The 16,144-nt window shown below is 36.1% G+C and overlaps 1 protein-coding gene across 17 annotated transcripts in view; it reads right to left on the reverse strand.

Moving 5' to 3' along the window:
• Positions 1-16,144, reverse strand: part of ANKHD1 (ankyrin repeat and KH domain containing 1) — a 123,517-nt gene that overhangs the window by 42,325 nt on the left and 65,048 nt on the right. For all 17 annotated transcript variants that reach the window (XR_003430476.1, XR_003430472.1, XR_003430470.1 and 14 more), the window contains 4 exons: positions 12,706-12,793; positions 9,918-10,045; positions 9,566-9,709; positions 7,859-7,961 (listed from right to left, as the gene is read on the reverse strand). Coding sequence is in view for 13 of the 17 variants with exons in the window: in XM_027095534.1 (XP_026951335.1) it covers positions 7,859-7,961; positions 9,566-9,709; positions 9,918-10,045; positions 12,706-12,793 (463 nt within the window). In the remaining 4 variants the exon portion in view is untranslated. The remainder of the gene's footprint in view (positions 1-7,858; positions 7,962-9,565; positions 9,710-9,917; positions 10,046-12,705; positions 12,794-16,144) is intronic.

The following is a 16,144-nucleotide window of genomic DNA, read 5'->3' on the forward strand; positions in this document are numbered from 1 at the left end:
TAATACCTAGGAGAAAATCAGACTTCCCATATAGGATTACTCATATTGACAGTGTATGTTAAAAATGAAGTAACTGTATATTAATTTAAGGTTTTCGATCACACTTAAATTAATTTACTCCCCTCATGGCAAAATAATTATCAATATTAACAATCTTAACATCTGGGCATAAAGTGGAGGAAACATATAATAACTACTTAGAGGCAAATTCAAGGCTTAATCTTGTTTAGGAAGAACTGAGACTATTCAGCAATAAAAAGGAACTACTGATATAGCCTACAACGTGGATGAACCTCGAAAACATTATGCTAAGTGAAAGAACCCAGACACAAAAGACCACATATTGTACAATTCCATTTATAACAGATCTACAGAGAAAAGGCAAATCTATAGAGACAGAAAGGAAAATACTGGTTGCCTGGATTATAGTGGTAAGAATGAGGATTGATCACAAACAGGCATGAGAGATTTTTTTGGAGTGATGGATCCAAAACTTGATGGAGGTGATGGTTATGCAATTATGTAAATTTTCTATAAGTCATTGTATTGTACATTTAAAATGAGTGAACTTTTATGGTGTGTAAACTAAACAACAACAAAGCTATTTAAAAACAACTGGGGGGCTTCCCTGGTGGCGCAGTGGTTGAGAGTCCACCTGCCGATGCAGGGGACGTGGGTTCGTGCCCTGGTCCGGGAGGATCCTACATGCCGTGGAGCCTGTGCGTCCGGAGCCTGTGCTCCAGAACGGGAGAGGCCACAGCAGTGAGAGGCCCGCGTACCGCAAAAAAAAAAAAAAAAAAAAAACCTGGGTGAAAAACAGTTGTCTATTCTTAAGGACTGTAGTCAATATATATGAATAACATATGTAACTTCAGATTTAAAAATAAGCTCATCCAATGCATTCAAAATGATTCTTAGGTTCAAAGGAAAAAAATAATCCATTAGATGTTTAAATGCTCAGAACTGCAAGAGGGTGACAAAACTACTGGACAAAAAAATAAGAGATTTCACTGCTTCTTTTGCTAGAATAGGAGAACTCAAAACTGCAGGTAGCTCAAATATTTGCAACATGTTATTATCAAAAAAAGTCTAACAGGTTTTCCCTGAGATACTGTCTTTAACAAGGTCAGACAACCACAGTTCCAAAATCACTGCAATTAAAGACTTAGTTATTATTATTATTTTTAATACCAACGAATGTTTTGTTTTATTTATTTTTTAACATCTTTATTGGAGTATAATTGCTTTACAATGGTGTGTCAGTTTCTGCTTTACAACAAAGTGAATCAGCCATACATATACATATGTTCCCATATCTCTTCCCTCTTGCGTCTCCCTCTCTCCCACCCTCCCTATCCCACCCCTCTAGGTGGTCACAAACCACCGAGCTGATCTCCCTGTGCTGTGCAGCTGCCTCCCACTAGCTATCTATTTTACGTTTGGTAGTGTATATATGTCCATGCCACTCTCTCACTTTGTCACAGCTTACCCTTCCCCAGCCCCATATCCTCAAGTCCATTCTCTAGTAGGTCTGTGTCTTTATTCCCGTCTTACCCCTAGGTTCTTCATGACCTTTTTTTTTTTTTCTCCTTAGATTCCATATATATGTGTTAGCATACGGTATTTGTTTTTCTCTTTCTGACTTACTTCACTCTGTTTGACAGACTCTAGGTCCATCCACCTCACTACAAATATCTCAATTTCACTTCTTTTTATGGCTAATATTCCATTGTATATATGTGCCGCATCTTTATCCATTCATCTGATGATGGACACTTAGGTTGCTTCCATGTCCTGGCTATTGTAAATAGAGCTGCAATGATTAGTTATTTTTTAAAGGCAAAATTCAGCAAAATGTATTGTCCATATTCAATTTTATACTTCTATCTGAGCAAAGTAGTGGGAACAGACTTTATCCTTTCAGAGCAAAAGCCATTAGTTTGTGAGATAATTTTATAACTATTTCCACAAGATCATATAGGAAATAATAGTTTGCTTTACTTGTTCAAAGTACCTAATGACAATCATTGGTAGGAAAAGGGAGTTTAACTGCCACAAATAGCAATGTATAAATCTGCGATCCCAGCAAGGAAATTTTCAGTTGTGTAACAAATTCAATGACATCAGCAGAGTAAATTCAGAAGTTCTGCAAAGAAGTTCTGAATGCTCCTCCAACATTATTTTAAAACACCCTTGTATAGTTTTTGTATTTTGTAATTTGTGTTTTGTAATTTGTATTTAAGATTAAGAAAATTAGGTAAGAGTTCAACACTAATCAGACTGGTAATTAATTATGACAACATTGGACATTCACAGATTTAAAATCTTATCATAGTAAGATAATCCAAAATAAGGCTAGAATTTTGAGGATAGTAACAGAGAGAAATGGCTGTATCTTGTTAAGAAATAAAATACAAAAAGCTTAGAGCACAAGATTACAAAGAGTAACTTATTTAACTGAACATAGAGACAAAAAGCCCAAAATACATGTAGCAGGAAGAACAGAGGATGGTGAAAGTAATGCACAAAAAGCAGTTCTTCCCCAAATAGACAATGACTGAGTATCTGTAACCATGGAGTTAGTGGGATTGCCTAGATACACATCAAAGCACTAATACAAGCTACAACATCACGACTAAGCCATGTTGGTAAAAAACAAATGTCACCTAATTATTCCTAGAAGCTGAAGAAACAACTTCATTTTGGGGAAAAGTAGAGAATGTTAACAAGTGTCCTTTTAGCAACAAAATTTTCAGTCTCTAGGAAGGTAGTAGTATAAGACACCAGAATATAAAACAGTTCCATCTTCCTCAGACATCGCCCACTGTCGGATAGAAATATATAAATCTATTCATTGTCTACTCATTGGTAGCATTGAGTGATATCATAAATTAATATTTAGGAACACAGGTAAAGTTACTATCTTATCTCTTTGGTTTGGTTACTACCCTACTTCCTCAATTTTCACTTTTCCTCCAATAATTAAAAAAGTTTGCAACAGGAAACCACGATATAGAGACAGCTTAGAACATGGCCTTTATTGTTTTATGGGCAGTGAGGAAATGAGATGGACATAAGCAGTTATATGTTAAAAGACATTATTAAATTTGGACATATATAAATCCACATAAGCATGATTACTAATGGAAATCTACTAGAGAATATTAGTAGTAAAATTTCCAGAGAAACACTCAACCTCATTCACTGTACATATAATTTTTCTATACAATTTTAATGATTTGATATTAAAATGAGAACTTTTCATGTTACCTACTCCAATAAACAACTCTGGGATATAAAGCATCATGTTAACCTAATGCTTACTTTACATTTATAGTTCTGTTTTCAATCTGTTCCTCAGCAGTCTAAAACAGTACTTCCTTTTTTTTTTTTTGCAGTACGCGGGCCTCTCACTGTTGTGGCCTCTCCCGTTGCGGAGCACAGGCTCCGGATGTGCAGGCTCAGCGGCCATGGCTCACTGGCCTAGCCACTCTGCGGCATGTGGGATCTTCCTGGACCGGGGCACGAACTCGTGTCCCCTGCATCGGCAGGCGGACTCTCAACCACTGTGCCACCAGGGAAGCCCTAAAATAGTACTTCTTGATTAAGTTCTTAAACATCCCCTTTAATCACAATGTCGCTCTTCTTAAAAATTCTTGGGCTTCCCTGGTGGCGCAGTGGTTGAGAATCTGCCTGCCAATGCAGGGGACACGGGTTCGAGCCCTGGTCTGGGAAGATCCCACATGCCACGGAGCAACTAAGCCCGTGCGCCCCAACTACTGAGCCTGCGTGTCTGGAGCCTGGGCTCCGCAACAAGAGGACGCGACAGTGAGAGGCCCGCGCACCACAATGAAGAGTGGCCCCTGCTTGCCGCAACTAGAGAAAGCCATCACACAGAAACAAAGACCCAACACAGTCAAAAACAAATAAATAAATTAATAAATTAAAAAAAAAAAAAAAGAACTGCACCAACATTAAAAAAAATTCTTAATTTTCTTTTGCCTTCAGAATAATCTATATTCTTAGCCTGGCATTTATTAATTTATTCAACAAATATTTAACGTCTAGTACAAGCAAGGCATAGTGGACCATACAAAGACGAGCAACCTAAACCCTGCCCTCGAGGAGCTTACAGTCTAAAAGGGGAGATAAAAATGTACAAATCCAAATAAAAGGATAAAGCCAAGCATTGGCAGATATGGAAATGGGATGGGGGCGTATAATATAGTAACCCTTACACATTGCTGCTGGGAGCGTAAACTGCTGTAGCATTCTAAAGAGTGTATTCACAGTACTTTGTCAGATAAACATTACGCATTCCTATGACAGGTAATTCTGCTCCTGAGTTTATCCCGGAGAAATTCTCATACAGATCCATAAGGAGACTGTACCAGAATTTTCACCACAGCATTGTCTGTGGTGGTGGGGAATGAGAGACAATCTGGGTACCCATCACTGAGAGAAAGGACAAGTAAAAAGTAGAGGATATACAGGATGAAACACTATGTATGCTGCAGGCAGAAACAATCTAGAGGTAGACATATGGATAGATCTTAAAAACAGTGCTGGTGAAAAAAGTAAAACACAAAACAGGATCTATAGCATAATACCATTTATGTAAATTTAAAAATATATAAAGTAGTAAACATTTTATAAGAACTTGTAAGAGCAGAAGAATCTGCAAATCAAACACATTAGAATGACTGCCTAAGGGCAAGTATGGGCATGGAAAAAGGGATAAAAAGGAACAAAGTAAAACAAGAGCAGAGCCATGATGACAAAGTCCAGGAATTAAGTATGATTAACTCAACCTTCCACACTTGAAGTCCAAAGGGGAGGTGAAGAAGGTGCAGGAGTGACCAGAGCCAGAAGGAAGATCCAATAAAGTGCTACAGGAGTTCAGAGAAATGACTCCTCAAGAGGGCCTTGAGGTGCACACAAAAGATGTGTATTGTTTATCTCGACATCATTTTAATGCTTTGCAACGGATTAGTTAGTTCTAAGCTATACAACTACAAAGAATAATCAGAATCCTATTTTAGGATCTCTGTAGAATCAGTTACTACAAATGAATGAGATGCAACAAGTGGCTTCAATCAACAAATTTATTTACAATATTAAATTTGAAAAGACAAAGGTTTGATATTACTTATGTATCCTTTCCCAGGTGAATATTCATAACTATAGATGATAAAGCTAAACAATGCTAGAAAACAGCATATCACTCTTACCTAGTTTCACATTTTGTTTATAAAGGTGATTCTGAGGCCTCTGTCAGATGCCAGCTAGGATCTCAAATCCTTGAAAACTAACAATGGATAAGTGAGATTAGTTGCCTAAATCAGGAGAATATGAGTCAAGATGGAAGAAGCCTGGATGAATGGTGCACATGAAAGAAAAGAATGTTATAGTAGGATATATAAGAAACACCTGGGTAAGATTTATGGGCATGAATATATTTTAAAAGGATGCAGATATGAATAAAGACTTCAGATAGGAGTAAAATGTTATAAACTTGAAAAGATGATTGCTAGAATAGAAAGAGAGTCCTAGAGAGTAAGAATCCTTCCTCCATCCCTAGCCACATATGCAATGCAGGTATAATCTATGGACTTAGAAAAAAAAAAAGCAAAACGGTCAAACAGCAATTTCATCACTCAAAGAAACTTCTCTAGCTACATAAATGAGAAATTTTAAGAAAAAGCCACTTTAAGGAGAAAATAATATATATTTAATAATTTAAGATAGATCTTTCTATCTACCCAGGTGATTCAATGTGTACTTTTACATCATCAATTGATTTTTCCTAATTTACAGTGATATTCTATTACGCACACGATTTATATCAATACTAACATGAAATCTTAACGCAATGCATTATCACAGCTTGCTCCCACATAAATAAATGTTGGGTTGGCAACACCACTTGGCATCTGGCAACAGCAAGTGCCAAGTGTCTAGATACAAGTGTTAATTTTTTCCTTCCCTAATAATTTAGTAAAATGAAAGATTCCTTAAAAGGTTAGTTCATTCTGACACTATTCAGTAAGTAATAAAACATCAGGGACTTCCCTGGTGGTGCAGTGGTTAGGAGTCCACCTGCCAGTGCAGGGGACACAGGTTCAAGCCCTGTTCCAGGAGGATCCCACATGCTGCAGAGCAACTGGGCCCGTGCACCACAACTACTGAGCCTGCGTGCCACAACTACTGAAGCCCATGGGCCTAGAGCCCGTGCTCTGCAATGGGAGAGGCTGCCACAATGAGAGGCCCGCGCACCACAGCAAGGAGCGGCCCCCACTCGCTGCAACTAGAGAAAGCCTACACGCAGCAACAAAGACCCAACGCAGCCAAAAATAAACAAATAAATTTATAAAAAAACAAAAAACATCAAAGTGAAGAAAATAAGTAGCTACTCAGTATAAGAAGGTATTTCAGTAAGCAAAAATATGATTACTCACTTGAGTATCAACTTAAAAAGTCACTACCCAAACGTTTCAGTTGACTTACATATTAAATCTAAATTTAAAATGTTTTACTTCCTTTCTGCACATACTCTGTGTCCTTCCTAGCTTATTTCTTGGTTATTTTGTGGCTCTGTGTTAATAAGTATTTTTTAAATGATTTCTTATTTAGTACTGAATTTCCCTAGCCAAAGTTACTACAGTCCTCTATAGGATATAGCCAAACAAAGAGCAACAAAAACAGAGGCATTTAGGTTTAAATATTTTACTAAAGGCTGTTAGCCAGTTAGGATACTCAGATTCCTTAACAAGTACATGCTTAATTTGTTTTTTATTTAAGACTAAAAAGAGCAGTCTTCATTTTCTGAAGTTTGAATAGCTAGGTGTCCAATGGAAAACTGCTAGAATTAGCTTAAGTCAGAGAGACTACAGGTATTTTATCTCTGAAATTAATAGTTCAGAAATGAAGTAATCCTTGGTGAAGGCCCACAATACTCTAAAATTACTAAAATTGACATTAATTTGAAAGAAGATTCTGTTTGCTGCTGTATAGTCACTCCTTACCAACTTCACTTAAAGCTGTGTTAAAGATACAAATACATACTTATACACTTCACTGTGATTTCAAAAATCTAGAACTTCGTTGTCATATAATGAATGAAATACGCTTATACATTTGTTTTACATATAATAGTTTTTAATACTTTACATATTACCTATTTTCTTTATTTCAGAGAACTCAGGTAGGACAACCACATACATTATTACCAAGTGAAGGTACTTTATATCTACAAATGAAAATACAGCAGAAAAATAACAGAGCTCATAAACTTGAGTCCTTTAAATAAGGACACCTTGATATTCACTTGGATATTATTCATATACTTTTTTATAGTTATTTGTCCGTGTTCACATATTGACAGATGTTAAGCCATATATTCAGCATTACATGAAAGAAACTAAATATAATTCTTAAACTTCTCACTCACCAAACTGAATCAACGCTACTAAGACTTGACAGCAAACATATTTTCATTCCTCATATTACTGTTTAGCTAAAGAATTGTGAAATGAAAAATGAATGCCTGATAAATTTTTGCTACTTTAATATAATTTGCTACTTTATTTAATATAATGAAGAACTTCGTATATGCTTAAGTATTTTTGCCTACACCAGATGAAAACGACACCTAGAAGTATGTTAGCATTTTAAGAAATCATTTTTCCTAGTAGTTGTGTCTTTTCTATTTTAAATAATATGTAAGATGATTAGCATTTGTCAGAATTACCTACCTCAATTCTGGATACACAGTAACTGTGTACCATTAAAGTACCTTTATGAATTCATACTTTAGGTGATAAAATACCCATTTTAAGGAAATAATTCAAGAACTAACCTTTTTGTACTCCTAAAACAGCAGGAGAGTTCTCCTGTAAAGTTCTGTCAGGTTCCTGTGGAGGTACAACCATGGCGAGTGTATGCATTGGTACACGTGGAACCTAAAAAGTCAACTCAGAAAAAAAGAATCTCAGACCAAAGAATAAAATAAAGGTCCATAAATGAAACAGAGATCCTGTTTTAGATTTTCTTCATATACCACCAAATTGACTTTTTTTGTTTCTTTAAAAGAAAAACAAAGAAGAAGAAGAAGGTGGAGGGGAAGAAGAAGAAGGGGAGGAGGAAGAAGAAGAAGAAGAAGGAGGAGGAAAAGGAGACGAAAAGGAGAAGCAGCAGCAGCAGCATTATTCACCAAGCAGTAATTTCTGAGAATGCTGATTGGGCAAATTCAGGCATTCTACAAACAGTCAATGATAAGCTAAATGGAATTAATATCACTCTCTTGTTACGGAGAAATCCTTGCTGGTTTCAGTTATAGCTAGGAGTACAAGTCACATATTCAACTGGCCAATTTACCCTTGTTCAAATTCTATATGGGTCAAAAGAAAAAAATCCAACACATTTCCTGAATTGGTGTATTTCAGTAGTTCTCAGAATAACTTTGTAAAAAACAATTTCGGATTTCACTGAACTTTGTATACTTAGTATACTCTCTATATTCTCTCCGTAGTTTTAGGTAGGTTTAAAAATTACTTTAATGAATTTTTGGTGCATATATCCTGGTTTACCCACACCTTCCTGGATGACAAAAGTAACGATCTCTAGGATAATTAATATTGTCTTGGGAGGTATTAAGGGAAAATCATTCTCTTGGTTCAAGATCATGCTTAATGTATTCATAAAAAACCAAACAACCTTAAAGACCTAGTTGTAATAAAAGGACAACTTGGAATACTTATACTTATATTTGGTATTAAGTGTTTCTTTTTTTCTTTGTGGCACACGGGCCTCTCACTGTTGTGGTCTCTCCCGTTGCGGAGCACAGGCTCCGGACGTGCAGGCTCAGCGGCCATGGCTCACGGGCCCAGCCGCTCCCTGGCATGTGGGATCTTCCCGGACAGGGGCACAAACCCGTGTCCCCTGCGTCGGCACGCGGACTCTCAACCACTGTGCCACCAGGGAAGCCCTGTGTTTCTTTTTAAACACTATTTTCAGTAAATAAGACAATGAAAAAAATTTCCATGTACTTTTGAAGAAAATCTTAAAGAATTTAGGACCAGGTTTATTCAAATTTAAAAGAGAAATAAGCTGGACTTCCCTGGTGGCACGGTAGTTAAAAATCCACCTGCCAATGCAGGGGACACAGGTTCGAGCACTGGTCCGGGAAGATCCCACATGCCACAGAGCAACTAAGCCCGTGCGCCACAGCTACTGAGCCTGTGCTCTAGAGCCCGCGAGCCACAACTACTGAAGCCCGCGTGCCTAGAGCCTGTGCTCCGCAACGAGAGAAGCCACTGCAATGAGAAGCCCGCACACCGCAATGAGAAGCCTGCACACGGCAACGAAGAGTAGCCCCCACTAGCGGCAACTAGAGAAAGCCCGGGTGCAGCAACAGAGACCCAACGCAGCCGTAAATAAATAAATAAATTTATTAAAAAAAAAAAGAGAGAGAGAAATAAGCCCATTTTACTAAAGGCTAATTTTAAACGAAAACTCCCAATTTGAAGAATATTTATATTTACAAATAAGCTCTGTTTTACATTACCTGAGATTGATCTTGACAAGGTGGGGTAAGCTGAGACACATCTGTGGTAGGAACTGACAGAACATTGTTTGGATAATCCAATAGATAAGAAACAACATTAGTATGGCCACCTTTTGCAGCTTCAATGAGCATTGTTGAGCCATCCTGAGAAAAATTGACACCATAATTAATTATTTATTAATTTCTTTTTATAATCTGATTACTAAACACATTTAGTTTCTTAGCAGCTCATATAAAATCAAAACTCATTTAAACAGTAATGAATATTAATAATAAATATTAAGCACTAAAATATTTGAAATATATTTTAATAATGACGTATATATTATTTACTTATTTTGAAGTAGAATACCTTGAGACGATGAGTAGGGTCAGCCCCATGAGCCAAGAGTAGCTCCACAACTGCCAGGTGACCTCCTGCACATGCCAACGACACTACTGTATGATCGTTATTGGCTGTAGCCCTATTCACATTGGCACCTTCAAAGAAAAATAAACAGCAATCTTAGCAAAGCCAGTTCAGACAATATGATTTTAAAAACTTTTTTGAAGTACAACATAGATACAAAAAAGTGCACAAATCATAAGTGTATAGTTTGAAAATTTTTCACAAAGTGAACACACTTGTGTGACCAGCACCCAGATCAAGAGACAGAACATTATCCACATACCAGAAGTCCCACTTTGTGCACCTTTTCAGTCACTACCCCGCCCTCCAATGGTAACTACTATCCTGACTTCCAAACTGGTTTTAGTTTTTGAACTTTATATGAATGAAATCATACAGTGTACTCTTTTGTGCCTGGCTTCTTTCGCTCAATACAATATTTTTGAGATTCATCCACATTGCTGTGCATAGTTGTAGTTCATTCATTCAATATCACTTCTAAAATGAAAAATCTAGATTAATAAATATATACAGGTTAATGTGAGCACCAAATAATACCACTGTATGTAAAGACAATGACATTTTTGATCTACTTCTAAAATGTGGCAGTATAGCCAGGTCTCAAAGCAGAGAAAACAGATTTTTTTAAACAATATTTACGAGAAATATAATTCTTCCTATTGTATATTTTAAGGGTCAGAGAGACCTGGATATGAAGAGAAGACAAAAGATTATCCAAATACGTTATCAGAAAGGCTTTTAGTAAGTTGTTCAATAGCTTTGTACAATATGACCAAAAAGAAGTCTAAATGCAAAATCTTTTCTTAGCCTCTTTTTTTGGTAAATTAATTTTGATTCACGGAAAAAGAGACCTCTCATTTTTAGTTCAACTACCTTTTACAATCCCAAAAGGACTCAACTAGATGGTTAAGACTATAGCAATGGGGACTTCCCTGGTGGTGCAATGGATAAGACTCCATGCTCCCAATGCAGGGGGCCTGGGTTTGACCCCTGGTCAGGGAACTAGATCCCACACGCACGATGCAACTAAGAGTTCGCATGCCACAACTAAGGAGCTGGTGAGCTGCAACTAAGGAGCTCGCCTGCCGCAACTAAGACGTAGTGAAACCAAAAAAAAACAAACAAAAGGACTATAGCAACGTTCATTCTTCCTTCTTCCTTAATTCGACTTATTTTATGAAGGGAAAAATAAACCTAGGGGAAACTACTATTTATTTAATTTTCAAAAAGACCCAGCTGAACCTAATCCTAACTTCTATTAAAGTACCTTTGGGAAAGACGAGGCACACCAATAAACATCCTTACATTACCAACATAAGATTATTTTTAAAGTTGTTAATAATAAATTTAGTTGGGATTGTTTAGCACTTACTACAGCCTAGAAAGGCTATAATCAATGTGTTCTTATTCTTGACAAGCCTGATTATATGCTTAGCAGGGTAGTTGATGGTATGATTAGGAAAGGAGCATGAGAGAACTCTAAAGGTTATCCATCTGTTTATTACTTCTGCATGGTTGAAGTAAATAGCTTTTACAGACTAAGTTATGACATTATGTAAGATATGCCTTACTTGGTAGCAAAATGTGATGTGAAGAAAATAGGCCTAATTTTATCCAATTAAAGAAGAAAGCAAGTATATTTAAAATGATAAAATATTACACTGCATCCTTAATGGTACAAAATGCCAGAATTCTATTGGAATATACAATAGATATAAAATGTTTATTTGAATAATGTGACAACACTTGAGTGGACCTTCCTTACAGTTTAACATCCTAACCTAAGATTTTTTTTATCAGATGCCAGAGTACCTCGAACACTACACAGAGTTAGGCTGAACCAAAAGAAATTGCTGCTATTACCATCTTTGACATATACAATGACAATTTTATATGGTTCAACATAAACTGAGTTCAGCAGCATTTCACTTTTCTATAGTAAATAGTCTTGAACTACCTCTTATCCATCATTTGAACTTCTTTGCCTAAATATATTCTAATAATAGAATCTCTAGAGGAATATAAAAATAATAAATAACACCCTTGTGTACTTGGTTGATTTAACTGTACCATAAACAACAGTAGCAGACTTTCTCTCCTCCACCCTTCCCCATTTCCGGCAGAACTGCCTTAAGTGCTGAACGATACTGCATCTACTAAATATAGCTGGACACTTTACCTTTGACATTTCCAACTTTGGGGAGTAACCATATACTCTTTGGTTGATGAAAACTTCAAACTCAAAACTAATAAACAGGACTTCCCTGGTGGTCCAGTGGTTAAGAATCCGCCTTCCAATGCAGGGGACGCGGGTTTGATCCCTGCTCAGGGAGTTGGGATCCCCCATGCCACGGGGCAACTAGGCCCCTGTGCCACAACTACTGAGCTCGCGAGCCTCAACTAGAGCCCACGCGCCACAAACTACAAAGCCCACGTGCCCTGGAGCCTTCGCGCCACAACTAGAGAGAGAGAAAAAAAAACCCACACGCGGCAACGAAAGATCCCATGTGCCGCAACTAAGACCCAACGCAGCCAAAAAAAAAAAAAAAAACTAATAAAGATCCCAGCAAAGTACCTTATCAACTCTGCTTCCTAATAAAATACAGCAACAAAAGACTGGAATATAATACTTATACTATAGGTAAAGTAGCTTTAACAGAAATTGCAACAGTTTAGGAACTTTTTTCAGAAGTTGTACTTTCTTGGAAATGCAGACTTGTACTTTCTTTACCTTTGCTAATAAGAAACTGCACGGTGCACAAATGGCCAGCTCTCGCAGCTTTCATCAAAGGGGTTCTTCCACCTTCAGATTCATGTTCCTAGTAAAGAAACATAAAATAATCCATCAGTGCCAATTCATTAACCATCTATTTTTAACACTTAGTATCAACGACATAAGAAATAATGAAGATTTAATACTTACTCAATGCAGTCACTTATGTTACCTACCTCAATTCCTCCAAAATACAGAATTTCAGTCCACATTAGATGGTGTAACTTTCTAAGAGCACGTTCAGTTTTACATACCAAACAATAAACATTAAGGATAAGACTTATGTTTAGTTTGATCCCCAAAGAGAAGTAACTGCATTTTTCTAATACTAAGGTTAAAAAGATATTTCCCTAACTATTCATCTGAACTATGAAAAAGGAACCTTAATTTTGTGAGGTGATTTTGAGGATCTCATCATATCAGAAGCCAATAAGAGATCTATCAAAGGAGAGAAACCAATCTCTGAAGAAAAACACTATGGTATTTCAGGAGTAAAGGGAAAAGGAAAAAGAAAAACATACAAATGAGCTGATTATTTTTTAGAGTAGAAATTAAATGCTTGAATAGTCAAAGACAAAAGAAGCAGTCTTACAATAGTAGGAAGATTGTTATTCTTCCTAGCAAGTTTGTCCGCAAGAGGAATGAATGAGAAAACAGCTTCTCAAGCATCCTAATATCAAATGCCACTAAAAAAAGCTTGCTTGTATGGTAAGTAGTACTGCCTGTTGGGAGTACAGTGAACTCTTACTACATTCATCTAAGTATTAAAATGTAACTGACACATAGCTTTTACAAAAAGTTCTCTCAACTATCCCCTCTTTCACTATGTATGCAAACATTAATTTCTGTTGTTCTTGTCCTCTTTTGTTACTAAGAAAAACTTGATAAAGAACGATGATTTCTTCTTACATAACTATATCTCACTACAACTTTGGCAAACTAACAATAAGCATAGATTGTCAACCCAATGGAAACTTTAAACTGGACTGCAGTGACAGGAATTCCACTCTAAAAGAAGTTTTTTTCTTTTATCTTGATAGTGTAGAATTCTCAACCTCCTAGTTTATGTTTTGATTTTTGTTATGCATATTGATTAGACAACAATCTTTATTAACTCTAAGGTATGGAGGATGAATAACTATAGATAATGCCAACAAAATTTGGCTTTAGAATGAATTTTGAACTTATATTCAAATGTAGGTAATCTAATATTCTGGCAATTTACTTCAAACAAAACGGAATACACATCATGAAGAGCTTACTCAGAAAGACCTAGAAAGTTGTGTCAACACACTACATGCTGGAGTTGTTGTATCAGCTACTCACTGGAAAGAAACTGCTCCTTTAGCAACTGCTATTTCCCCTCCTGTCTCGGGACCTTTGTGCTTAAGCTGCTCTCTCTTCCCTGTAACACTTCTTTGTTAGCTCCTTTTCATCCTTGACTGTCTCAAGTTAAGTGTTATTTGCTCAAGGAAGACTTTCCTGAACCTTCTTGACTAGATCACTTTTCCTACTATTGACTTACAGTTCTACGAACTGCTCTTTCATAAGTTCCAATCACATATTAGTTTGTGTTAACTATTTGGGTAACATGTCCACCATTCAAGTATAAGCTTCATGAGAAAAGCAATCATGTCCATTTTTGCTTATCATTATATACCTAATGTCTAAAACAATGAAGTACTTGAACACTGTTTACCAAGAAAGAACCTAAGCACATCTGACCTCTCAAATCTTCCCTTTCATAGAAATGAAGTTTGAAGTTTAAATTTTCTACCAGGTAAATATGAGAAAGATAAGTTAATTTTAAGACTGGTAGCTAAACTTAGAGTAAGACATTCATTACCTTCATTTGATAATACATTATTACTAGATCATGGGTGGGCAATACTAATGTCACTTTTCCTTGTTTTTTCTTTCTTATCTCTTAAGCCTGGCAGTGACACCCATCAATGCAACTAGTAGTGGCAAAGACAAAAGATTCTGAAAGCCCTGTTTAGAATAAACTTTTAAAGTAACTTTTAAAGTACTTGTTAGTTCTGTATATTTAAAATATTCCCATAGCTGTTAAAAATAAGAAATCAGAAGGTATAATCTCAAGATGCTCACTCCAAGTGAAATTTCAAAATTCAACATACTAATAAAATTTTGGAAATAAAAGGTGTTAAAAGCTGCCTATTTTATTTTCCTCCCTATAAATTCATTCCTTTGGTTCTGAACAATATGTTTGAGGAAACAGTTGATACGATACTACAACTTTATAATGTATTATAATATTTCTTGTCCTAAAATTAATAATGTATATCCCACAACACATACCATTTGTCCCAAAGTATCTGACCACTGAATCCTTTTAGGATAGGAATCAAATTTGTCTATACAGTTGACCCTTGAATAACATCGGTTTAAACTGCGTAGGTCCATTTATATGTTGATACCTAAGTTCTACACTACACGATCACAGGGGTGCAGAACCCCGCACAACACGGGTAGATGTGGTTATATGCGGATTTTCCACTGCACAGGTGGACGTCCCAACCCCCATGTTGTTCAAGGATCAACTGGCTACTTACTTATGAATGTTGGATTTATTATTTCAGCCAATATTTGTTCAATATCAATAAAATTTTAGGATACGAATTATGATTATTTCCTTCATAAACACAGAAAATTATTTTTCAAGGCTACAAACTTAGGTATTGTGCAATTTAACCTTTTTTCTTTCTTCTTTTTGGAGAACAGCTAGAATAATATAGGGATTATCTATTCCTTCAACATTTGGTAAAACTCACCTATAAATCCATCTGGGATCCTCTTACCTTCATTAGATGGATGGTTTTGAACTACTGACTCAGTTGGTGAAATGGTTGTTAATTATTGAGGTATATGATTCTAGAATCTTTTTTTTTTTGGGTCACGCAGCAAGGCTTGTGTGATCTTAGTTCCTCAACCAGGGATTGAACCTGAGCCCTCGGCAATGAAAGCACAGAGTCCTAACCACTGGACCGCCAGGGAATCCCCTTGAATCATTTTTGATAATTTATATTTAAAAATCAGTATTCATTTCATCTAAGTATTCAAACTGATTGTTCATATTGCCTTATAAATTTTAAAGTTCTCTACTATATCATATAGTTATAACTCCCTTTAAGTTTCTATCATATACCTTTTGCCCTTTTGAAAAAAGCTGGGCTTATTTTATCTGTTTCAGAATTTTTTAAAAATCAGCTTTTATTTTGCTGTTTATCCTTATTTTTTCTTTTTTTAACTCTATTTTTTGTTGTTTACTATTCTATTAACTTTTTAAAAACTTTATGTCCTTCCTTCTTTGTGCTGTTGTTCTTTTACTAGCTTCATTTACTTTCATTATACACATACACACACACACACACACACA

This window comes from Aethalodelphis obliquidens, unplaced genomic scaffold (assembly GCF_003676395.1).
Source record: "Aethalodelphis obliquidens isolate GAN/ISIS:26980383/991018 unplaced genomic scaffold, ASM367639v1 scaffold4, whole genome shotgun sequence".
Lineage (NCBI taxonomy): Eukaryota > Metazoa > Chordata > Mammalia > Artiodactyla > Delphinidae > Aethalodelphis > Aethalodelphis obliquidens.